Below are 26,263 nucleotides of genomic sequence, written 5' to 3'. Positions count from 1 at the left end.
GCCTCCTAGCGTCTCTCATGCTTCATTCCTGTTAAATTCTGTTTATGCTTTCATGGACTGCAGGTGTCTGAAAGTCATAACTCTCAAAAGAAAAGAAAAAAAAACCAAACAAACAAAAAAAAAAAACTGGGCGCTTATGTCAACTTCAATGTAAATGTTAAGGCAGCCTAGATTAATAGCTTCAGACACAGTCTGGAATAGTTGTAGTTTTCACCAGGTGAAATAATAGTAGTTTTCACTTTCTACTTCTGTGTTACATTAGATGCATACCTGTGTCAGTTTTTGTTTTATCTAGGCCTTTGGTCCTTTCTTTAGGACTTTCTGTTTTTTTATCTATTAAATGTCTAGAACTATTGCTTCTATATAAATAATAAAGTAATAATATGAGCTATGTTTTTCATTGCATTTTATTGTAGGGTTTCATATTGTTTGTTGCTTCACAATGAATACATACTAAACCATGACAACCCATTTTAAAATAATTGTAGAAGTGAAGGATCATGCTAATAGCAAGCTACACTTATGTCAAATGTTTAAAGGAATACCTTTTTTATAGGTTTTCTTTTTTCCTAATATTCCGGTTGATTGAATACACAGTTTCTGAAATTTGATATTTCTCATCTGCTATGAAATCAAGCTAAGGATAAGCAGTATTTCAAACAGCTGCTGAAAGATACAGGCATTAGCCCAAAATAGGGGCCAGTTGAACTAGATGATCCTGGAGGTCTTTTCCAACCTTAATGATTCTATGAGTATGGAAATCAGAGCTTACAATTCAGAGGGAAATGCTGGTAACAAACATTTCTGTAACATCCGCATGACTTTTTCTATATCTTTGCTATCAATGTGAATTTTGCCTCACATTGACTCTGTTCAGTGAGAAGAGTTCTTTCAAATATGCAAGTAACCCATAACTATTGCATGCCTCTAGGAAATAGGCTTCCAACATCTGTGGAAAACTTACTGCCTGTGTCACACTGTGGGGATCTGCGTGTGGGTGTTGGAAATGCTGCTTGCCAGCTCAGTGTTTTAATCAATGGCACGAGATTCATAAAATCCAGGCATTTTTTTGGTACATGGCAAAGTTACTGATTTCCTCTTCCTTTTGACCTGAGAAAACACAGTCGTTTTTCCTTGTCTTCCCATAGTTAAGGATGCCAGCAGTAATGGAAACACTTTCCTAGCAGTGTTATTCCTTGCTCCAGTTCCTAGAGATATTGTATCATTGCAGTTTGATGTTGATACACATGTGGCTGACTTCACAGAAATATTTCAGGTAAAGCTTTTTGCCCAGTGATAATATTGGAAACATTACCAGCATTTCCAGCTTGGTTCCTGAACTAAATAATGTTATTTTTCAGCTTTGAACATGTCCTTCATGGGGAAGAAAGTATGTGACATTTTTCAAAGAGTACTTAGTTTTCCTGGTACCCAGGTAGTCAATGTAGGCTTTAGAAACTTCAGCCCCATTGCCTGTTTGTGCTAGTGCTAGGCACTGAAATGAGTGGGGGATTGGTTTTGTTGCTGTTATTTTTAAGAGATTCAATATTTTATTTTAGAGCATTTTTTACAGGGTTTTCCTTTAAATAATTTATAAGTATGCTGGTATCTTGCTGAAGTGAGTAAAGAGCTGATGTGCAAGAAATGGGTAAATAAAACATTCACATTAGCAGTGTGAATGCATATTTCAGAGCTTAGATTTGCACTGTGCAGGTCTTCACTCTGCTGTGGTGAGTGGTATGGTGTACAGTGTGGTCCCATCTTACATGACAGATTCTCTTTGACCTGGGACTTCCAGTTGAGAGCGGGCGGTAGCCTGCTCGCCAGCCCCTCAGCAGTGCCCTGACTTGAAATGTAATGCTCACAGTTAACTTTTGGGCTGTCAGGATTTATTCTAGTGTTCTTAATTCACACCCTTTTTGTTCCTTTTCTACTTGTGGATAACAGTAGCTGTTGATGCTGTACTCAGAATGGAGATCAGGCTTCAGATCTTAAAATATTCTGGGAAGTCAGTCAGGTTCAGGTTGCTGAATTCCAATCACAAGGCACACGTGAAATGGGGGGATTTGGAATTGCAGCCACTGCAGTGCATAACCGTACTCCTGCCTGCCTCCGAGTGGACAAATCCTGCTTTCTTAATGAAGAAGTGCTAATGTCATTCTTCAGCAATGCAGCTGAACCCATTCTCAGCTAGAAGGAAATTGCTTTAAAGAAAAAAATTTCCTCTGGCTTTGCAGTTTTGATCCTGTTCCTGTGGTGATTATGGTGAATATCTTGTTTAACAGGCTTCTTGCTTCTCTATGTTCACAAATATTTAGTTTGTTTAGTGTCAATAAATGTCACGGCTTTTGCTCTTGAGCAGTTTGAAGTGGGCTGGATTTTATTGTTCTTATGCGTAGCTAATAAAAAAAGTAATTGCTGTAACTGCAAGTCCCATTAAAGGCAAGGGGAATTGTCTGTGAATATGCAAGGGGAGAGCTTTGCTTTACGCTATTATTCTGTTACTTAATTGAATAAAGTTCCAGATTTGTGACTTTAATTCATGGTAATTAAAAGAGAAGTGGTGTCAAGTTAGAAAATACTACTAAATATTGAATGTGGGGAATATAAATTACTCAATGGCATAGACTCCTGCAGGTGGTAATACAGTTAAGTAGTTTGGAAATATCTTACTTTTTTTTTTTCTTAAATGATTTCAAATAAAATAATAAAACTTAAATAAAATATTTCTAAACTTCTAATAAGAGTAATTTTTTCTAATGTTTGTAATTCCACCCTAAATTATGTAGAACGTTCTAAATGGCTATTAAAAGAGAAGGAAGAAAAATATATTGCACAAGTAATAAACTTGTGATGTAACCATATGAAGTATGCAGTGGGAAAAGTAAGACAAAAGTACAGTCTTGTGATGCAAAAATTGGTAAAAGAAAATAGGCAAATTTGTTTAGAATATGTCATGAAAAATTGAATAACATCTAAACTTCTGAATCACTTACCGTGAGCTGACCTGTTTCTGTTTTCCTACAGAGAGATTAGGGCTTTTTTTTTTTCATATCAGTTATCACTTTGATACTTTTTCAACAATAATTTCCTTTGTCCCTGTAATGTCTTGATAATCTATCAGAAAAAGCCCCACACAAATATCATTACAAGTGCAGCATATCGTCAGTGCTTTAAGCAGCAATAGAATGCAGAAAATATTGATGTTGAGAGACAGAAGCAGCAAACATCCTTAGAACAATAAACGTATTGGAGGGGGAGGAATTGGAGTAGTTGCGGTAAATCAGGTCAGTTGAAACAAGAAATTTAGCAAATAGAAGTAACAAGGTTCTTTCATGTAAATGTTTGTGTAGTTGTGAAATATACTGTGTTTCCATCTAGCCCCAATAACTACTTCAGACAGATAATTATCTGAGGAAAATTAGGATTGTTGATGCTTTCCAGAAAGATGTTATAATAGTTCAACTAACAATTGAATAACCTATTCAGTGCTTCTTTTATTTTGCTTTTCTGTAGACAAAACATGGATGCACACTCCTGAAGCCTTATCAAAGCATTATATTCCCTATAATGCAAAGGTAAGAAAATATGAAGTTATTTTCTCCTCTTACCTTTAGAACGCAGTGCATTCTATCTTGCTTTTCATTTGAAAACTGCAGGGACATGAAGTAGCCAAATGAAATAGCGAGGAAAAACTTAGTAAGTAAATGTCTGTTTTGCAGATGAAAATTTTCTATTTCTTAAATAAGGGCCAGATGATTCTCCTTCTGTCTGAATTACTTGATTTTGTAGAAAGCAAGCAGGTGTTTCTCTTCTGCTCGATTTTCTATTTCCTTTTAATAGATGCCAAATGGATGGAAATTTGGACTGCAAAGGAATTTAACATCAGGTTGCATGTGTACAGTGCTATAAAAATTAAAATGAATAACACTCCTTTTGAATAGTAGTAAAGAGAAAGAGTAATGATCCTATCTGCTGGATACATTGAAATGTCAAATACTGAGAAAATATGGTAGAATAATAACTGGATTTTTGAATAGTAAAATCAGAAGTCTTACTCCGGTGTTCTCTTATCTCAGTTAGGATGAAGTGTTTTAATTAGCCTAATGACATCTGTTCATAGGAAAAGAATCTTTCCAAAATAACAACTTAGAAATTGGCAACTTATTACTTGCCGTTATAGTGGGAGGATATTTCAATGAGATTCCACCATGGCATGTTCTGGATAATGTTCCCTGTGTTTTATCCCATAATTGTTTTGTTTTGTTTTGCTTTTTAAACATAAAATTGAAAATTATTTCACAGACCAAGACTCAGTTTCCTATGCTGGCACTTCCTGCCGCTGGATTTGCAACTTTTTTTTTTTCGCTTAATGCTACCATACAGTGAGCAAGTGTTTGTAGTGGAAATTTGAATCATCTTCTGCTAGTTGCCAGGTGAACATGTTTTTATTCTGTGTGCTCTCAAACTGAATTTTCGACCAAAGGATGTATTACCATTTAACTGGATAGCCCTACCAGACACCTTGGCTTTTATATTACAGTTTTTGAGAGGGAGGAATACTTGCTGGGGTTATTGTACCATCTGTTTTAAGAGCAAGTTGAAGCTATGAATTCTATTAATGCATTGAACAAGACCTGTTCATCTGTGATCTTTATTTAAAGAGAAAAAAGAAACCTCCTTCATCTTGCCTGTCTCATTGTCTTTCTTAAAAGCATATGTCATAAATAGGTGTCAGTACAGGTATGCAGAAATATTTTTTAAAATAAAGATGACAGTGATGGGGTGGTGCTAACTGCAGAAACAACACTGTCAATAACTGCTGGGACAGAAGAGAAGAGGTGGGAAATTCCTGTCCAAAAGAAGTCTGCTTTATTTAGGTTAATATATGCTCAAGTTCTTCTGCTCCTGTTCACTGTGAATTCAGGCCTCATAATGTATGTATGTTTTTTTTTTTTTAAAAAAAAAGTCACATTTTATCTGTTAGCTTTAAATGATGTTTTCACTTTAATTCTGAAGTATCATTTTTACCCAGTTACTCAGTATTTTTCTGTTTAAAAGGAGACCTTGTATATATTAGCATATCATTTGAGTTTTGTGACATCTTGATTTTTAACTAATATACCCGGCTGATTTCAAATCTTGTAACTGGGTCGTGAACTAATGACTAAAAACTCAGGAAGCATCTGTGAAGCAAGTATTGAAGAAGACTCGTGGATTACTATTTTTTTTTTCAAATCTTCATAGCCATCATTTTATTTCTCATTCTATAACATTCTATCCATAAAGCTTTTGTATTTGTTGGGAGGAAATGACAACACTTTTCCATTTGATTTCTTTCAGAAGGTAATTATGTGAGTGAAGAATAATAGAGAATAAAAAAGATGACGTTCAGAAAATTAAATCTAGTTGATGGAAAGTGTTCTTTTCGGAGGTGTTCTTTTTCCATGGCAAGTGAGCTTTGTTCTGCTATATAGTTTCTTGAATGTAAATTACTCTGGATGAAAAATCATGTTTTTTGCTGTCTTAGATTTAAAAAAAAAAAAGGCATTTCTATGACACTAATCTTCTGAGATGATCAGAAAAAGGAGAATTTTTAAAAAAAAATATTGAAAAGATGTGTTTTTGTTTCTTTACTCTTTTTCCTTACACATCTATTAGGAATTAGCAAAAGCATGTTGACAAAATGCAGCTCATGAGTTGACTGTTGTCTTATAAAGAACATTCCTACTCAAGGTAATAGGGTGTTAAAAGCCACCTGCGATATACAGAATTGCCCTCTTTTGCACAAACTGGAGAGAACTCTTTAATAAAAAATCAGTAACATCTGATATCTCTTCGGGCATGCATCCTCTGGATGATTTATGGCAATAATCCTCTTTGCAACAAAACATAGGCAAGGTTGTTTCTTCTGCAAGTACAATCTAGGAGTCCATGAGAAGTATCCTTAAATAAAAAAGTGAATGTTCTGTTTTTCAGCATGGTTTGTGTATGGCATAAGTTGGGGGAGGGAGTTGGAGTTTACGTTGTGGAGGGTAAAGGGGGTTTATTTCAGTATGGTCTGGAGGTGAAATCTGGGCCTACTGAGGTGAGAATTTTGCAATCAGTTCCTTTGCGAACCCCTGTTTTTCTGGAATATGTCACTCCAGGTGAAAGCATATTAATCATATAACATCCCCCCCCCCCCAAAAAAAAAAAAAATAAATCATTTATAAGTTGGGTAGTGATAGTCGCATTATAACATGATATACAGAGATGCAAGACTCATTTAGATGTAACAGCATGGAAATTTTCACCTAACAAAAGCTATTTATGTTACCAGGATATAAAATTTGAAGGCAAACTAAAATTTCTCATTTAATTCATCTTTCCTCTGTAATGCTCCATAACTAAGAACAGATGTTTGTATTATTTTCCATACTGTAGGGAAAAAAGGCTCTCTTTTGCCCTCAAGTTAATTTTCTTGATTTTAGGCCAGTGTTTTCTCCGCAACAAAAGTGTGATCAAAGTGTGACTTTATGGAATCTGACTGCAACCTTCAAAACGGACTGACTGTTGTCATCATGTAATTGATACTGCCCTGAGGGATGTGTTTCTGTTAAGCTGCTGCCCAAAACAACGTTTACTATGTCTCTCTGTATTAAATTATATTTATATTCTTCCAATGGTCCCCTTATGGTCACTTGGCTGTCTTTTTGGTTTATATCATATTTCTACATGCACATCTTTCCGTTTTGCAGATTAGAGGTTCTGCTTTGCAAGTCTGGTGTTTATGTTGGCTACCAGCATCCTATGGAGCCAGTAGTGTCAACCTTGCATGAGGTCTGAAGAGCTGCCATTTTGCATAATATATGGCACATTAAAGCCTTTAGAGTTTATTTTACCAAGAGATATGATGGCTTCCTAATTCCTAAACAGCTATTGTCTTACTGCTTGCTTCATGTTTGTTTTGTTTTAAAACTTCATGTATTGTTATGGATATACTTATGATTCTTGATGAAGTTTAGAAGAGATTTTGAAGATAAAAGACCAAAGTTTCTCCAAAAAAAAAAAAAAGGTAACCTCACTTTGTATTATTGTGGCTTTTTTTATGACAGTTAATTGTGAATTGTTGTGCAGTTTCGTGAATGATCTTTCAATTATTAAATATGTACCTTGGACTTATATTGCAACTATAGAAATGAGAGAGTGCATTAATAGTAAATAGCCTGCTTTGCAGTACCTAATACTATTATTCCTTACTGTGGTACAATAAACAAAATTTAGTACATAATTTCCTATTTCTTCAGCTTTCTTATCATTCGGGACTAGCAGATAATGCTTTTCTGGAGCAAGAGTTTTAGGTGACAAGTGTGCTACTTAAGTGATGTAACTACACTAGCAAGCCTCTTGGTGCAATTGTATCATTTGAATATCTGTATCATTAGCATGATGTATTATCAAAAGCTGTTTTCATGGTGTAAACTGTGTTCCTACTACAAGGTGATATGGCTATTCTTGCAAATTCTCCTTTTTCCCCAGTAAACATATTACAGAATAATTGTGTGTCAGTAAAAACAATTAATGAAATTAATGAAAGAATATGAAAGAGAAAATTGTATATAGATTTTCCAGGTAAACAAAGGTACAAGACATGCTATTAAAAGTATACTTAAATTTATATGGTGAAGTTAGGTATTGCAAGATACTCCAAACAGAGCAGGAAAATGTTGCAGATGAGAAACTAATGAAATAGAAGAGGGCATTAGTGGAAATAACTCATTTTCCTATATTACATTTATTATAATTAGAATTAGTAACTGAATTTCAATTAATTTTCATTAGTCTCAAAATGCCTTGGATGTAAACATAACGAATGTAAGTGTTTAACTACAAGAAAAATGAGTGTCATGAAAATATCCAAATGAAATATGAAAGGAGTAAATGCAAATCTGAACTTAGTTATTTCTGATACATTGCAGTCATTAAACTTGGGGCTCATTGTGCCAAGGATGGAATAAACATGTAAACAAAACATAGAGACTACAAGGGGTACTGCCAAAAGACTTCTGTGCCTTTGAGAACGGGATCTATCTATTCCATTTTGCTTACGAGTTAACATACTTCGAGGAAAAGGGTAGGAGGCTGGTATCATATGCACAAATATGCAATGAAATAAACAACTTTGATGCAAGAGGATAAACTTCAAACATAAACTTCCAACAACAACAAACAACATCTCCTCTAAGTAGCTAAATGAGGAGAGCTGCATTGTAATTGTTCAGTATCAAGCAGTTCCAGTTGCTGTCTTTTGTCTATGTGAAAAATGGTGAATATTTGGTTTCCTTAAAACCTGCACAGTTAAGTTCCTCAGAAAGCTCTGTTAAGTTCCTCAGAAAGTTCTTCTGAAATTCTCTAAGTATGCTTTGTCTGAGCTTACACAGCCAGTTTCCAAAGGGACGAGAACTAAGTCTGCATCTCCTGAGCCTTGTCTAGCCTTCTGAGCACAAAACCAGCCCTTACTTCCAGTCAATAGTCTATCACCGTACAGTGGGAAGATGAGTAGGATTTGCAGATCATTGTAGATCTCTACCTGCATATGAATGCACAGAGGTTCAAAGGCTGTATGAATGCATGTTGTGTATACTTATGTAGCTCACAATGCCCCCCAGATGTGTGCATGTCAAGACCATTTTCAAGAGTTGGAAGGTATATATGCCTTATGTTGTCTGTGTGCATCTGCACCTAGAGTTTTGTTTTCTGCATCAATTTTCTGCTGCTTGTCTGAAAGCTTTGAAAAAGTGACTTGCTTATAATCGGAGTGCCGATATCTTTTATAACTGAACACTGGCTGAGAAGTTTAGACAAATAGCAGAAAGGCAGCTGTGCACTTTTGACATGGGTAAGGCCTCTTCCCTGGTGTCTAAATCCCTCTTAGTTACAAGTAAAATACGCAGCTACACAACCTCATGGTTTACAGGTCATTCTTATTCTTCAGAAAGTGTCTTGCTTCAAGGAAGGAATGACGTTTGAGCGATTTCATTTTTTCTTTCTTAAGGTCCATTGGTCCATTTCTGTGTGTAGCTTTAACAGAGAGCTTTAGGTTTGACTGAAGCTCCCAGTGTCATACATAAATGCAAGCTGTGTATCATTTTTGAAGTGTATAGATGAGACCGAATGCTTACATCCAAGTAATTAAAATTTGACAAGGTAGTAAACACTTGAAGAGTGGAAGTTGAGGGTATGTGAAGTGTTTTGGATGCTCCAATTACACATACTGCTAATTCTGCAGTGTAACGATTGAATATAAAGATGAATACATATTTGTACTGAAAGCAGGGACATGATTGATCAATGTGCTTTGGCTAATGCCTATCGTTTAGTTTACAAATACTACAGCTAATTTTAGGCAAACTTGAACTTTAAGTCCATGTAAGTTGGGCTGATAACCTTTTCGGTTTTGTCCCTTGAGCTCTGTAGGGTAAATGAAGAGACTACAAATCTGCTTCACTTACCCTATATCCATAGCTGGCAGGGCATCCCCATCTAATTACTGAAGGCTAAGAAAAACTAGAAAGCTGTTGAGATACTAGACTAAACTGTTTAACATGAAGTGTAATTTCTTTACCTGTCTCAGGTAGAACAATTAATAAAGCAGATGTTGTAGTCTGATATTTTTGATAGTGGAAAAAAAAAAATATCAGTGATTTTAATTGTGAGTGAGATAAAAATATTGGTTGTGGTTTTGAATACATTATAAACTGCAACTAAAAGACAAAACAGTAGCTTTTGATCTATTCTCCAGAGCTCTCATTCTCTCTCAGGTTCTGCTTATGATCCCTTGGTTTCTTCCTTTTCACTTGAAGCTCCATTTCACTTGAAATGTCTAAGCACTATATGACGTGCTTCAATTATGATTATGAAGCATATTTGCAATGCAGATAAGAAACAGAAGCTATGATTTCATGGTGAGAATTAAAAACAGATCACACCAATTAATGGTTGCATATGCACATAGGATCTGGGAGGTATTTTAAGTACCTTTCTCATTAATGTATTAAATAGTATATTCAAACTTCTCTATAATAAAGAAATCTAAATTGAAGCTAGCCAGTTACCTGCCACAGCTTTAGAGTTGTGTTCTGGACAGTTAGGAGCAGATTTCTTTCTTTGGTATGCAAGCTGTTTGCTTCTCTGCCATAAATTGCCTTATATCCATTCTGCTTAGCACCGTAGCTGCTTAATTACAGTCTTTTCCTCTTTCTCTGACTTTATGAGCAGTCTCAGTTTAATTCTCTCATAGGAGAAAAATATTTTTGTAGCAACCAACAGCTTTAGACACATTTTTGTAAGAGGGCCTAGGATCACTTATTTGGCACTGTAGATATATCTAACAACTATAACCTGGATTGAAAATGTAAAGCTGCAGAAGACTTAGCTCATTTTTGGATGTTGAGGCACGATTTTAGAAAGATCAAATGCCTTATTGCTTGAATGTTATGGAGTTGTCCTTTGGCTACAGTTATATTTGCATTAGGATTTGCTTTGGCATTGAAATGTAAGAATTGGCAATAAATTAGGTTGGAAGGGGTCTCTGGAGATCATCCAGCAGATTCCTACCTGAAGAAAGGCTAACTTAAAAATTGGGTGAGACACAACAGAGCCTTATACAATCAAGCTTTAAATTCCTGCAAGGACAGAGACGTGCAGACTCTGGGCAGCCTGTTCCAGTACTTAATCACTGTCACTGTGAAACTTCTTTTTCCCCTCATTTCTAGTTGTAGTTTCTTTTGCTGCAACTTGTGATTCTTAGTCTTACACACGTCTGCACACACACCAGCCTTGTAATCTTCAGTTTGAACAAGTGCTGCCCCCTTTGCTTCTCACAATGAACTGTTACCCGTTTTCCTAACCACCTTGTTAGGCCTGAATGCAATTTGTAGTTTATTTTTCTTTAAGAATGGGTTATTGTTGCTCTATTTCATGTTGAGATGCAGAGCCTCTGGAGTGTGAAACTCCTGGAATTCATATAACTTCTGGATTACAAGGGACATAGTTTATATGTGGATTTTTTTTTTTTTTTCTCAAGGCTATTCTTAGCCTTTCACTGTAAGGGCTTGGTCTCCTGGGTGTGTTCGCTGTCTTGGCTAAGTCTGAAAATCTGCAGCAGGAGGCTACATAGGATTGATTTATCTGGCATGGTCTGCAGTTAAAGAGACTTGTTGATGGCATGATTAAAATAGTACATTGATCAATACCATGGTACCTGAGACCTATCTGCCAGGTACATTCTTTGGATTATTTTTGTTGTAGAAATAATAATTGCAATTCTATTCTTGCTGTAGAAGAGTTGTTTTCTGGAACGTAGAACAGTCATAAATTAAGGTGTTAATCCAACAAGCTCTGATAGTAGAGGAAAATATTAGTATGTGTGACATACAGAGAATGAAGCAGAAGGTTTGTAGTAGTAATAGCAACCCTCTTTCAATGGCAGTTCTTTGTAATATGGCATTTAGTATTGAATACAACATCTAAAGTATATTTCTAAAGACAGTGTATTAAACAAAAGTGTAAAAAAAAGCTTTGAACATAAATGCATCGCTGCCCGTACCTAGTAGCTCCCTCAAAGATGCTGAGCAATGAGACTGTTGAGACAAAGGCGTAAAATCATTAGAAGCTTTGTAACAACTCTAAGTGTCATTTTCTTATTCTTTAGAAAAAGAATAAATTAATATTTGATTATAGATCTTTAATGACTGTGAAAGATGCTCAGAATCCTCAGCTCCTCAAGCTTGGCAGCACAGAAAGGAGCAGGCACCACAAGAATAACAGGCAGTGAGTGATACAAATGTCTGTTCAAGACAACTAAACAAAACTCAGAGGTTTGTCCAGAGAAAATGAATGAAGTAAATATCAGTATGCAAGGAAAAAGGACAGAATTTCCAAAAACCTTAGGGTCAGCAAAGATATGCACAACTCTCCCTTCATCCCTTTCTGTTCCTTCTCTATTGCTGATATTTATTCCCTTGCCTCTTCTTAAGGCTGCTGAAAACTACCAATTAGCCTCATTAGCATGCCCTCCAGGGATTCTTTCTGCACAGTTATATTTCCATGTGAGCTGTCGGCTGTGAGAATGTGAGGTTTCCTTAAGCAGACTTTTTAGCCTCTGGACTGTCAAGTGAGCTGCATGTCTGACACTTGAACTAATAGGCTACAGAGTTCAAACATCTGGGATTATTGTATGTGTGGGTTAGGTGACCCCCAGCTGTTTATGGATTGTTCTTGCTTTAAATTAGGATCAGGCCTGCAGATGAATTAACTCGTTCTCTTCTCACCTCTCATTTTTGATAAAGCTGGATATTTCTGTTCTCTCAGCCTTTGCTGTATTTATGGAAACACTCCCTTCTTCTCACATCTACTATGCACTAAAAATAACTAGGCAACTCTCCCAAAACAAACTGGAAAATATAAAAGTAGAACTGAATCAGAGAAAATATGAAAATGGCACAACTTTTTGAACAGGAACATCTGTAAGGGCATAGCTTGACCAGTTAAAACAAGACTACAGGAATCTGTCCAACAGCCAGGCAGAAAAGCAAGTAAAATAAATTCATTATTCTAAAAACAAAAGAACTTCATACATGCTCATCTTCTTTATGAGGATTCATCATCAAGAAACCATTGGACAAGTTACTAGCTGCAGCCTGTGACTTTTTAAACTCTATTCGAATAATAATGTATGTAGCCAGTTGTGGATCCTGGACTGTAATGAGTATTTTTCTTAGAAATGCCTCCTTCGGATCACTTGGATTTAGGAATTGTAAGGTCCGCCTTGCCCTGTCTTAAAAAGCACATTGAACTTTGAACCTGAGAACCTAAGCTCTGCCATGCCAGAGAACATTTCATTACTGGTTTGGGACATGGCCAAGAATCATATTTGTATGAACTAATTTGTAAAGCTTTGTTCAAATATTTCACATTTTTACTAGAAATTATTGGCCACTAAGAGGGAGAGAGTGTTGGGTTATATTGATCTGCGCTTGAAAAAAAAAAAGAAAGATGAACGCATACTTTTTCATAGCTATCATTTTCTTCTTTCTGAATCCTTAAAGGAAACCATATCTAGGAAGTTCCTGGAGGTTTTACAAGTGAGAAATCTTTCAATTTGTTGCTGTAGTTTGTCTAAAAAGAGGAAAAATGGAGAAACAAGGATATACATCAAATCTTGATGATAAATGTGGAGCCAAAAGGTGCATTGGAATGAGCAGATCATTTGAAGCACTGGCTGAAAATGTCCCTAAGGCATATCTCTTATTGTTCCTGTAGCACTTTTGTGCTTTTGAAATAGGAGATCCTAGAGAGAGAGTCAGAGAGAGAAGTTACTCAGCAAATCGCATGAATTAGAGTATTCAGTTAATAAGATAAGGTGAGAGGAAAGTTGTCTACTCTAGAATATAACCTTGTTTCTGGAAATCCATTGAAATCAGGAATGTTTGGGTCATCATAAGTCAAAATTCAGAGGCCATATTCAACTTGCACTACATGAGGCTTTGAGGAACTGCAACTGTTAGAGGCAAACCATTTTCAAAATGGAAAAGTATTCACCATGTGCATGTTTTCACCTGCATGTGCATGCTTAATGTTCCAACCAATTTTAAAAGGTTTAAAAGTAGATACAGCTCTGGGGATTTTTTTATATTTTTTTATTTTTAACTTAGTGGACATCTAAATTACATGGTATAAGCTGTCCTGATTTCATATGTGGTCGGGTGAATTCTCCTTACTTCTTTTGTACCGTATTTCAGGGGCTTGCAATCTTCACCTGGAATTGAGGAAGGTGAGAAAATCGAGCCTCAATTGCATGCTTTTTGTCTTTAAAATTTGAAAGCACTCTGTTCGTTTTGTACTAGTTTTAGATTTTTACTTGTATTTTTATTAGCTATTAGAATGTTGTGTACAAGGAAGAATGTGGCTCAATGTTTTATATTGATTTTTATTACTAACACTCAGAGGTACTAACGGAAATTATGCTGTGCATTTCCAAGAGTTTATCGTCATTTATCACAGTTCACTTAGATCATCAATTCCTTGAAGCTAAGGGCTATCTTTGTGTTGTTTGTGCAGCCTCTAGAATAATGAGATGGAGCCTCTAGGTGGTACCATGATGCAAATAATCATAGATCAAAGTTCAGAAGAAGTAAGTGACAGAACACCTTGGAATTTCCTCTGATGAGCTTACTCTTCAGAAAGAGTAATTAAATTATAATGGAGACAAGAAATGGGTGAATTGTTACCCTAAAGATATGGAACTGAGGTAATACTGGATGTTTTCTGCAAATTTGTCCCAAATGACTGTTCTTTAATCAGATCTCAAATTTTGAATTCTACTTCAGTGCCTTGAGCTCAAGACTAAATGTATTCTCAATATCTAGTCTCTTAGTAAAAAGGAGTATGTGGCTACTTTAAAGACTAAATCCCTATATGATTGTTTTTAAAATACACTGTTTTTTTATTTTGCACTCAGCTGAGAATGCGAGCATCACTACAATGATCTAGACGAGATTAATTTTACTACTTTAGCACCAGAAGATAACTCTTTATATTGAAAAGCATAATACTTTATATGAAATAAGTGGCAGATAACATTTCAGAGTTGGATTAATTGCTGTTGTAAAATAACGTACAAAGTAATTTCCAGCTCTTTTGAATAGTTCATTTGAGATGTCCATCTCATCTACTTATCAATCTTCAAGTTAGCAGATATTAAGGTCTACGTGACGGTGGTTTCACTTCATACTTCATGCTGACAGGCTGAATATGTCACTACTAAACATTTTTGCAGTTGTTAAAATAATCTTTCTAATTAAAAATCCCATTCCCTATAAACTATATTATTTAGAGGAAAATATTTTCTATATTTAGTTAGTGCTCTGCAAATTTGTTTCAAATATCTCTGGAATAGTAGAGTAAAAAGGCAGTGCCATCTCTTACCAGCATCTTGGATTAAATAGCTCTCTTCATAGCTAGGTTTGGAAAAACTGCTAGTTACTGGTGTTTTTGAAGATACTGAAGGCTATGTGTTCAATCATAGCGATCCCTGTATGTAGATTTTATAGCTGGCTTTAATGTGAGATCATATGAATTAAAGAAAGACCATCCTTTACATGAAACAAGTGTATAAAGCAATAATCAGCTGTGAGAAGACTGTGTTCTGGTTACACGAAGGAAAAAAATAATTTAAAAATCCAATATAACAATATAACTAAACCAATACAAGAAAATCTGTCCTGGCTTCCCTGTCCCTTTTCCCACAAGATACCCACTTAATTTTAAGATATTTTCTCAGAACTTCAAGTTTAATGCAGTTTGGGGGTTCGGGGGTGTCACAATTGTTGCTCTGCTTTGTCACCTATGTTTTTTTCTCTGCTCATGGAGCTTCTCTCTCTTCAACTCCCACAGATACTCAGCTCATCTGATTTTTACTTGGCTACCCCAGTCAATTATTCTCTCAAACTTCTGAGGGTGTTCTGTGAATCTGGTGACTCGAGAAGACACTACAGATGTCATTTGCATAAAATTAACAATACTCTTAGGGTAGTAGATGTAGCTTAGGAAGTGTTTTTTAGGAGCAAAAGAAAAAAAAAGACAAGTTACTGTCAGAAAACACATTTTCTTGGCCACTTATGTCAAAATACTGCTATTAATTTATGTGCATTTATTTAAGCACATCTATGTGGATTATTAGTGTGATTAGGAATTACATTTTGCTGACTCAGGTTTTTCACCACTGAAATTGCTTTACTAAGAAAATGTTGGCTGTTTATTTTTTTCAAATGGTGATTCTCAGTATAGGAACTACAGTATAGAAAACAAAAACAAAACAATGACATAAACAACAACAAACCCACCCAAAGCAAATTCTCAGTTCATGTTTCTGTTAATATACGTATCTACAAATATCTGTCCTGTGGTGTCCATTTTCTCCTCGGAGTCACATTTCTGCTTGGAATGTATGTATAAAAAAGTATTTGTTAGAGAAATTATAGCTATAACACTAGATTTTAAAGAGCAGATGATCTATGGTAATGAGAGTTAAATGTTCAGGTTATGCTCAAAATTTTTGTTGTATGAAATAATCCGTGAAAGTACTGCTAAGTTTCCAGTGTACTAAAGTTAGATAACTAGCTCGATGCATTCGTGATTCTTTCCCCAAAATATCTGTTTTCTGGTGTGCTGCTTGTTCTCTGTTTGACAGCCAAGTGTTTCTATGAATCAAGAATTAAAATAAGAGTTATTTCTTTTCATCTGTGGTACAGTAAGGCTCACAGTGTTACAGGTCCTAATTTAGAAGAGATGCAACAGCCTTAATATAGGCGACTTCATATTTCATATGGATAAAATGGAAAAGGACTTTAATAAAGCAAGAGTAATGGTCAGTAGTTACTTGTTCCTATTACTAAGGCTGTTTATGTTTGAATGAGAGTTTTGTTCCTAACTGTGACTTCTTCTGTTTTATCCCACAGGGAATTCCTGTTTCTGTGTTTATAGTACCATTGCATGTTGCCATGGCAAGTGTCTGATACTGCAAGTTCAGCATTATCATGTTAGTGACGGACAAGGGAGGTAAAAATGGGTTTAGATGAAAATAAACTTCATTCACAAAAATTGGAAATGTGTGTGGCAATACGTCTGCTTTTGTAAGATGTTGTTAATATTTTTCACTACAAAAGAGTAGCTTCAATATTTTCTGTTTATCTTTATAAATATATTATATGTATAAAAAAAAAATTAGTTTCTTCCACATCTTGTGGAGCTGATTTACGTTGAACAACAGCTGTGATTATTTTGTGTCCCAGCTTCAATCTGAAGAAGTTATTGCCAGATGAGCACTTAGAATTGCACAATCCCACCTTGAAATGGCACGTGAAAACTCCTGCTTGCTCTCGTACATCTTGTTTTGAAAGAAAGAATGTGAAGCCTGTGTTCCTCTAAATGTGTGCCTAACACTGAAATCATCTGGGAAATATCTCTTTGAAGGAACAACTGTTTTCTGAATGATGTCATGGCCTGTTTAGTCATGTGGTTTGGAGATGCACCCCTAGTTCAACTGGCTCCATTAATGATGTTCTGAGTTAATGAAAATACTCCAGATTTTACCGAGCTTCATCTTATTGGTAAAGTAGATTGGTTTTGCCAGTTTTACAAACTAGGATAGGTTTTGTTATTAAATATTGAAAACATGTTTTGTTTCTTCATAACGGTCTTTCATCAGCTCAGCTCAATTTTCATTATTTTTAGGGAGGCTTTATTAGCCTGAATATTTTGCAGCAACAGCAAAGTCAGCAAGACAGATGGAGCTCAAATAAATCAGCTTCAAGCTTTAACTTGCTATATTTTGTGGGGGGGAAAAAAAATGCTAGATTGTTCACAGAATGCTAACACAGAGCAGACCAGTGCATACTACGGTTACAGGAACAGTGGTGTTCTGAAAAACAGGGGGTTGATACTTTGGGCAATGCAGAGTCAAAAACTAGGACAGCAGTTTTTTGTGTCGTATACAGGGCGTTATACTGATAACTGCCAAGAAACTTGTTGTGAGAACACCACCACTTGGTGTCCTCATCTTACTGTTTTTTTAATGATAGTGCTGTACTAGATTGTGGTTTTCTTTTTGTTAGTTTGTTCTTCACTGTTTTGTTGCATTTTTTTTTCTCTTTGTTTTGGGGGGTCCTCTATTAGCTTTATGGGAATACTAAAGAAAATGAACTGTAACCTCAGTTTGGGTAGACTAGTGTTTTTTTGCAAGTAGTAGCAATGAAAACATTTTTTCACCCTGTGGTGCAGTGCAGTTCCCTTTAGGCTTGCCAGTTAGTTGCTAGTCAGCATCTGCATTGATTAAGTGGGGATTAAAGGAAGGTGGTCTCTGCATTCTCAGGTTTCTTGCAGTATGTTGGATATCTTTGCAAAGGGATCTGTAAACAGAAATATTTGTACTACTCCAGTACATGTGAGTGGAATATAAGAGTTGCTGAAGTTGTGTCTTACTGTTAATTCAGTTAAATCACTATGTTGGAGTCTCCTTTATGAAAAAAATGCAAACGAGATGTCAACGTCCTTATATTAAGATACTTGAAAATATCTCTGTTGTGGTGAAAAAAAAAAAAAGAGTATTTCATTAAATTTTGATGGCTTAGTCTAACTTCACTACTTCCATAAAGAAATGACACTTCAGTCAAATCCAATTCCTGTGGTGCAGAACTAAGTCTACTGTCCAGTCGTGGGCTTGTAAAGCTGAAAATCTGCCTATTCTCTCATTAGGCTGAACGTTTGAAAGTTTAAAATACTGAAAAAGCTGAATCATGGGCTTGTGAATCACGGGCTTGTAAAGCTGAAAATCTGCCTATTCTTTTATTAGGCTGAATGTTTGAAGTTGAAAATACTGAATGTGAGCTATTTTGGGGTAGACTCTTCAGTCAAGGTAGAGTTTTATAGTAATGAAAAAAAGTTTATGTAAATATTTTTGCACTGGCAATAATCCAGTCAAGAATACAATCTTCAGAATTGAGGCATTTCATCAGTATTTTGTCTTTGGTGACCAAGTATCACAGGCTTCGTGTTCGGAATATACCTTTCTGAAGGAAATGCCAAGTTTGTCAGTTCTGTTTTCCCTGTCTGGATATGTGGTACATTCACAGAACAGTTCCTGTGGGTGTTCAAGTACCTTTTCCTGTGCAACCGCATGAACAGAATTAAAGTCTGCTTGAATAATCACCATCACTGAATGTTTGTTCAGTAATGATAACTCTTACATGAAGAAAGAGATGCTATATTTTAAGTTTCGACAGTGATTTCAGAGTTGCTAGTTCTTCTAGTTCTTGAAGGTCAGAGACTAAATGAAATGTGAACTCATATGACAGTGACGATGGAGGATTGCAGGAGCTGGAGTTATTGAGTGTCTCTAGTCAGGGATGGCTCAGTTATTTTCTAGGCAAGTCAGGAGCGACTCACAAAGACCATAAATGGGTTAAGCCAGATGACGCTGGTCAATGATATGCTGATCTGGTGAGTTCTTTCTTATTTGTTAACCTAAAACATTCATGAGATAACAATGGCACACTACAAGAAGCTCTGCAGAGCTGATGAATAATAGTGGTGAAAAAAGATACGAACATGATGCCGTTGTTTCCAAGGACATTAGATGAATATCTGTGTAAAGTGCTCATAGTTTCTGTACTGAAGCAAAGGAGCTATGATGGCTTGAAGATGGTGCCTTTGGATTATCCACAGACATCCCGTGTTGCAATAAAAGGAGTGGATGGATCCTTTTGGAAAAAAAAAAAATCAAATCAAATTTGTTCTCACGTGTAAAGACAACAACTGAAGACACAGAGTATATCCCGACTATTTCCAAACTAAGTTTGGAAGTGTTTTGGTTTTTGTTTGTTTAACTTCTTCATTTTATGCAGTCTGTGAGCAAAGGATTCTTACATGTGAAAGGTAATGACAGTGCAGCACACGTGAAGAAGGCATGTCCCAGTCACAACCAGGAAATATATGATAAGAAATGATTTTCCTCCAGAGATAAATTTGCTCACTCTACCATCTTCCCCTTCTCTTTTGTCCCTTCCCTTTTTCCTTTAATGGCAAATATTCTCTTTGATTTTTATATTGTTTTGTTAATATACCAGCTATAGGAAATGTGCTTAAAAGAAAAGCAGACCTTCGATGTAATCATTTGTGCATGTTTTAAATCTTTCCTTTTAAGCTCTTTTCCCATATAGCAACAGCTCTTTATACATTTTCTAAAAATTACTTGAGCTTACACTTCTTTGCTCAAACCTGGAGTATCCATCAGGGCTATTCATATGACCCTGCTGCTGCCCGTGTACTCCTGCTGGGTACTAATGTAGAGCTCACTTGAACCAGCAGTGAATCCTTAACTGCACCGAACAAGTCTGCAGAGCAGCGGTAAAGAACTGCTTTTTCCTCTTCCAGTTTGAGGAGGAAGTAAATCTGCCTGAAGCTGTATTTATTCTCACTTTGCCTGTGGCGAAAATTTGGAAAGCTGATAATGGGGTGTGCCGGGGGAGTGCAGCGTGCAGCCCTCCTCAGCCCCTCGGCTCCATTATAAGCTTCAGATTCAGCCTGACAGCTCTTCGGGCGTGATACAGTTTGATATGCACTTCTGAAGCACTCTGTAGAGATTGATGGACTGAAAAAATGGGGAATGTTTTTTCTTGTACAGCTGTTATTTTCTACAGTGACAGTCCTGACAAGATAAGCTTTTTACCTTTTTTTGCTTGCTTTCTCTGTTCCAGCCTGCTTTTATCTTCGTGTGGAGGTACCAGCTGTATCTCTTAACATTCTTTTACCTTTAGGATGAGAAGTTTTTATGCAGAGAACATCTCTGGTAATGTGTTGGAATCTGACTTGGTTTCAAATATATCCCTGTTGATAGCTTTCCTAGCATATTACCACGCTGACTTCTCGGAGAAGCTTTCATCTTTAACAAAGTGTTTCCTACATTCTCCTGAAGTTCTGCTTGCAAAAACACTGGTTATATTAATATAGAATTTACACTCCTATTGTGTTTGCGTCTTCTTGTGGCTGTGGATTAAAATGCAGTGGCACTTAAGGAATCTAACCTGGTGCAGTTATTTTTTGCCTTTAAATTTACACCAAGCTTACTTGGATGTAGCTTACTTGGACCGGGCTTTAAGTCTCTTCCCAGTGAAAAGAGATGTAATTTCTCATCAGAACCATCCATGGGTCAGAAGACAGGTGTAGGCAAGATTAGGACTGCCTAATATCCTCAGTTCCTCGCACATCCTTACCAGAATATCTCTAGATATTTCTGCTTCCAACATTCAGGTTCCTGGCAAGAACAGCTCCAAGAAATGTCTGTATTATATATGTCCATCAGCTGTTCAAAGGCATGTTAAGCTGTACTTATAAAATGATCTTCATTATTGGTACATATCATCTCAGTCTTTAAATTTGATGCATACTTACACATTAGTTAGTAAAGAGTTTTTAGTTATTACACTACTAGAAAATAGGACAAAATTAACCATCAGGGCTTGCTGGTTGCTTAAAATGAAGCATGGCATGTTTTACATCACTGTGTCTCAAAGATTCTGTAGTTAAAGGTTACCTAATCATTTTAGGTTCATTTCTCTAATGATGTATTTTTTGTCAACATTTTAGTATTTTATCATTGTTTCTCTTTCTTTATATTTATTTGCTATAATTATTTGCGTTAAACATTTTCACCTGTATTTTCTCTCACACTTTTGGTTTAATCCTACTGATGGATGAAATACCTGGTAATATTTAATTTCCATTAAAAGACACTTATTTTTTTCTATATATTTCTAGTCATGTAGTCATGTCTTTTTTTGCAAATAGTACCTGAATACTCCCTCAGAAAAATGCCTAAAATGTTTTTCCTCTATCAGAGTCACTATTTATGCCTAATGTTACATGTCAGACGAGCAGGGGTTATTCGGTAAATGTGCTGGTGTCTGTGGCACATTTCTCTCTGTACTCTCATGTGGTCAGTTTGATTTCTGATCTCATCTGAGCAGCAGTCATGTCTGGGACAGACAGTTGTTTTTAAGGTGTTGCTAGATGTGCATATCCCCAAAGGGGAAAATGCAAACATTTCTGTACCCTGGCAAAGACTCTAACCGGCAGAGAACTAAGGAAGCTGTTACAGGGGGAGAACTTAAATGTAGGGAGTGGGAAGAGAAGGAACCCAAAATAGGAAGAGGCGGGCATTTTTGTAGTCCATGTACCTCTGTTTGACAGAGAAGACTCATGTATGCAAGGCTGAACAAAAATTGTTCATATCTTAGGATATGATTAACAGCTTAGACATTTGTTTGTACATTTTCTGTGTAGATTCAGAACTGGTCTCCCAGCTCTTTCATCCTAGTTCTTTACTGTGTACTGTCATTCTGCTGCTATTAGAATGTGAATATATTTGCTTTCCTTTAATCAGTAAATAAGCATTCCATCAAATTCTTCTGTAAAGTGAATTTGTCAAATGTTGGCAGCAGGTATCCAGTAGTTTGCATTACTTATTTTTCCTTTCTTTACAGTATTAATTCAGTAAGTACTTTTTTTCATTTAATGGCATATAAATCTGTATAAGAGAAAATTTCTTCACATTCAGGTTTTCATGGTCATAAAGAAAAGTGTCACTATGAAAGACTAGAGGGTTTTTTTGTTTTTGTTTTTAATTGGAACGGAATGGCAAAAGAAAACAGATGTTTTATTACTAATATATCCTACACTGCTCTCTACTGGAAGAGTGGAAGTCTATATACATATTCAAAAATGTACCTAAAACTATTTCTTAATCAATATTTTCTTTAATGATGCTTTTGACTCCAGTGAAACTTGTTTTTCCTAAGGGTGGATGTGCTTTTGTTTTGTTTTAATTCCCTGTAGTTTTTGAAGAAAAGCACCTGGATAGACTTTGTGTGTGAAAATGTTGAAACGAGTGCAATTTTGAGAGACAAAATCTAAGCTGATGGGCAAGAATTACTGGAGAGTGTCTTGTGAATGGCAAGGAAAAAAAAAAGTGTTAACAACTCACCTGACCTTATTAATAGCTATTATTTTAATAATTTCTCCAACCAAAATACAACTTAAAAAGCATTTGTAATAATTTCACTGTGGAATTGAACCATAACATGTCTTCCTTCAGTTAAATATAGAGTAAAATTTTCATTTAACTCTTCCTTCTTCATGGAGTTGATTACCCACAAGGGGTCTGTTTATAAGTTTGCTGTATAAGACAACCCTCCTGGCCATTGCAGGGCAGAATTATTCTTCCAGTTGCTGTCAATGATACAGCTTACGTTGATTCTAATAAGATGAAAGAGATCCCGGTAATTGTCCACAGCTGCACTATCTTGCAAATCTTTGTATGTGGAGCAAGCATGCCTGGTCCTCTGCTAATATTGGATTATAAAGAATTTGATCTGAGGTGTTTGTCTTGTGTATAGCTGCTCAGAAAGCTTATTTTCTTAATAGCAAGCATCAATAAGGGAAAAACAAGCCTTAATATATTTTAAATGAAAAAAATCTGTTAAACTGACTGATAAGATCTGTTGATGTCATAGAAGTTACTTCTGACTATAACCAGCTGCAAGTGAGAGCAGAATAAGTATTGCATTAGAAACTTAGCCTTTTGTCAGTTTTGTAGGGAATGTGTTTGGAAGAATGGCAGACTGCAATGAAAAATGAATAGTAATTAGGAAATAAATATGCCCTAGTCTGCTATATGTTTATACAGAGTATTAGATGTCATGAGCTTTAAACTTCTTAAATAATTCAAATGGAACTTGGTTTGATTCTGGTAAAACTTCTCATTAGCACTAAACTTAATAATACATAAATATTTACAGAGATGGGTCTGGTGGCACATCTGACTTACAGCTTACTGAGCCTTTTTGTTTGAATTGGCTTATTATGCACAGAGTGCACCAATTTGAAGAAGCCTTTTACTACTTGCAAAGAGTAAACATTTCTAACACAATCACATGTAAATATTTTAACCTGTATTATGTATTTAATGTTAATGAACGCTTAAGAAATTAATGCACTTATTAAATTGCATTTAGGGTTAATACTGAATGATTTGAAGGAGAAGTGCTACATTGTTTTCTCTACTCAGAGATTATATTAAGTGTAGGAGTAGTAATAGCTTGACTTTCAGGAATAGTTATGTTTCATGGTGGTGGTGTTCTGTGTCAGATGGTTCTGCAGAGCCAGCTGTGGGACAGAACCTGAAGTGATCAAAGCAATCACTGACTTGACAAGTACCCATCTTTCTACAAACCTGCTTCCTAAAGGACCCTTGTCTTGAAAATGGGAGTCTAATATTTATCAACTTTAATTTGAAGTTTCTCTTCTAGAACCTCTTCCACTATGAATATTTACATTTTCAATGCCACAACTGTACTGGATTCCAGATATAACATATTTTTGTGCTCTCTGTGTGTTTGTGTGAGATTCAGTGAGAAAAATCTGCTGAAAAGACAGTAAGGAAGTAGCCATCTCCCAGATTTATGAGGATGATGAATTAGTTATTTATTATTTTTGAAGTCCCAGAGGTGACAGAGCATCAGTTATGTTTGGGACTATACAAACACAGTGGCCATCATGCCATTGAGCTTGTCATCTAAAGTCTCAGTTTATGCATTTGCTTAACTACTGTGAGTAATGCCTTAAGAATTGGTAGTTAATATGAAAAAAATGCAGTGGTGTGGCAGATGACATAGAAAATGTGCAAAGCAGATGAAACAGCATGCAGTAAAGAGTCTCTAGTTAATATGTTAGCTATATGTTAAACTTATATTGTATACTCATACTTTACTGTAATTAGAAAATAAGTAGTCTTGATTTGAAATTCTGCTAATATTTTGCCCCAAAATAAATCAGTCCAATTAATACAAATGTTCAGAATATTTGCTCTTGTTTTTCTCTTGATTACCGTAACTTAAAAAAAAAAAAAAAAAAAAGAGCTTATGGAGGTCAGGCATGAAATGTAAGCAGTTATGACTAAAATTCAGAATAAAAAGTAGAACTGCAGTTAACAGGCATATATATCACATGCAAACCATATAACCCATGGCATGTATGGTGTCATCATCCCCGAGTGATATTGACAGTAATGCTACAAATCTCCTTTCTATTTATAGGTTAAATGCATCTTGCTGTATTTCCCTATGCTGAACAGTTTGATAAATATAAGCTGTAATTCTAAGTTCAAGTTGCTGAGTGTATTAAAAATTTCAGTAGTGATATTTAATGTCAAAACGGATGTTTGTCTGGAAGGTAGGGCATTGCGAATGATTGGGAGAATCTGGGCTAGTGACATTATGTTCCATAAATATTGATATAATGCTCATGATGTTTCCACATACTTCAAGCCTTGGTGATTTCTTTTATAACATATTTAGCAAACACAATTCGTATGTATTTTTTTTTTGGGGGGGGGGGGGGGGGGGGGTTATCAGTCATTTCAACCTGTGCTTTCAGCAGTTTCTCTCTGTACTTAGACATCTAGTGCCCCCTCCCCTCCATGATCAGAAATGAGGGAAGGGGCTGCAGGTGAGGCAGCTACCCCAGGACATCTAGAAGGGCACTTGACACAATCTCAGTGTGTATTGAGGAGTATCAGTCTGCTTACACTGACGGAGCCCCTGGAGCTGCAAGTTTCAAAACTGTCCAAAGAGGAGGAAGCTGAAGTACTCTCTTCCACCTCACTGCACACAGCAGGGACCTCTGCTTGCTGTTCATCTGAGCCTTGTCCACATCTGCAGCTGTTATTTCCTGTTTATGCAGGATTCCTGTTCTGTATATATAACGTAGTAACGCCTCAGCCCTGCCTTGTCACAAAACCTACAGCAATTATACTTTTGCCTCATGTTGTGCCAAGTGTGTGGTGTATAAATATGCATGTCTGTATGTCACATGTAGTATCCATAATTCAGGTATCATTCTTTTTTATTCTATATGCATTTTCTGAAGCTTTTACTTTTCCAGGGAAGAGCACATCCCTTAACTGAAGTGCTTGGAGTTGTTACATGAAAGACAACAAATCAATAATAGAGATTTCTGCTTTGTTATTGGAAAACTTTGGTCTCCTAAGTAGAAAATTATAATATCAGGGAGCATTGACAGCAGATGAGTCTGGATCACTGTGTTTTGATCTACACCCTGTTGTATTCAAGGTGACACAACACATTTCTGTCAGTAGCAAATTTATAATAAGACTTAATTATTGGTAGAGCTGCAAAGTTTCTTTGCCACTGTACAGCTTGAGAATATAGTCTGTCAGTAAAGTTAAAAACAAACAAACTTTTGAGTTAGTGTTGAAAGCATCTGTAGCTTGACAAACTCAAGTTGTTTTTGAAACTGCTAAGAGTTAAAAGTTATAAAACCTTTCTGTATCGTGTCACACAGAGGAACTTGTATTCTTCAGAGAAAAGAGAGTATTCATCTTTTCTTGCTAGCATTACGTTGGCATATTACAGGTACATGGTGTGACTAAATCAAGTGTACTTCAATGTTGAAATCAGGTAGGCAATCCATGATTATTACACAAACAAATGCAGTTTGAGCTGGATTATCCCAATGTTCATAAAGTTTAGTAGAAACAAGCAAAACTGCACAGAAGGATGTAAAGGAATTTCAGTGTACAAATAAAGAAATGGTAAGATCCTGTAGCAATATCATGACTTGTGTATTCACAGGTGTATGTTTGGTT

General features: G+C 35.9%; 1 protein-coding gene and 1 long non-coding RNA gene across 9 annotated transcripts in view; both read left to right on the top strand.

Annotated features, from left to right (window-relative positions):
* Positions 1-26,263, top strand: part of GULP1 (GULP PTB domain containing engulfment adaptor 1) — a 150,568-nt gene that overhangs the window by 82,187 nt on the left and 42,118 nt on the right. For 7 of the 8 annotated variants that reach the window (XM_048058445.2, XM_048058441.2, XM_048058442.2 and 4 more), the window contains one exon: positions 3,517-3,578. In XM_048058445.2, coding sequence (XP_047914402.1) covers positions 3,517-3,578 — 62 coding nt within the window. Of the gene's footprint in view, positions 1-1,148; positions 1,277-3,516; positions 3,579-26,263 lie in introns of all 8 variants that reach the window. The other variant, XM_066999700.1, reaches the window with a different exon arrangement.
* LOC136791121 (uncharacterized) lies at positions 14,160-25,855 on the top strand. Its single transcript, XR_010832443.1, has 2 exons — positions 14,160-14,293; positions 16,503-25,855. It is a non-coding gene; the product is annotated as an uncharacterized lncRNA (long non-coding RNA).

Source organism: Anser cygnoides, chromosome 6, assembly GCF_040182565.1.
Source record: "Anser cygnoides isolate HZ-2024a breed goose chromosome 6, Taihu_goose_T2T_genome, whole genome shotgun sequence".
NCBI lineage: Eukaryota > Metazoa > Chordata > Aves > Anseriformes > Anatidae > Anser > Anser cygnoides.
This window is presented reverse-complemented; position numbering and strand designations above follow the sequence as displayed.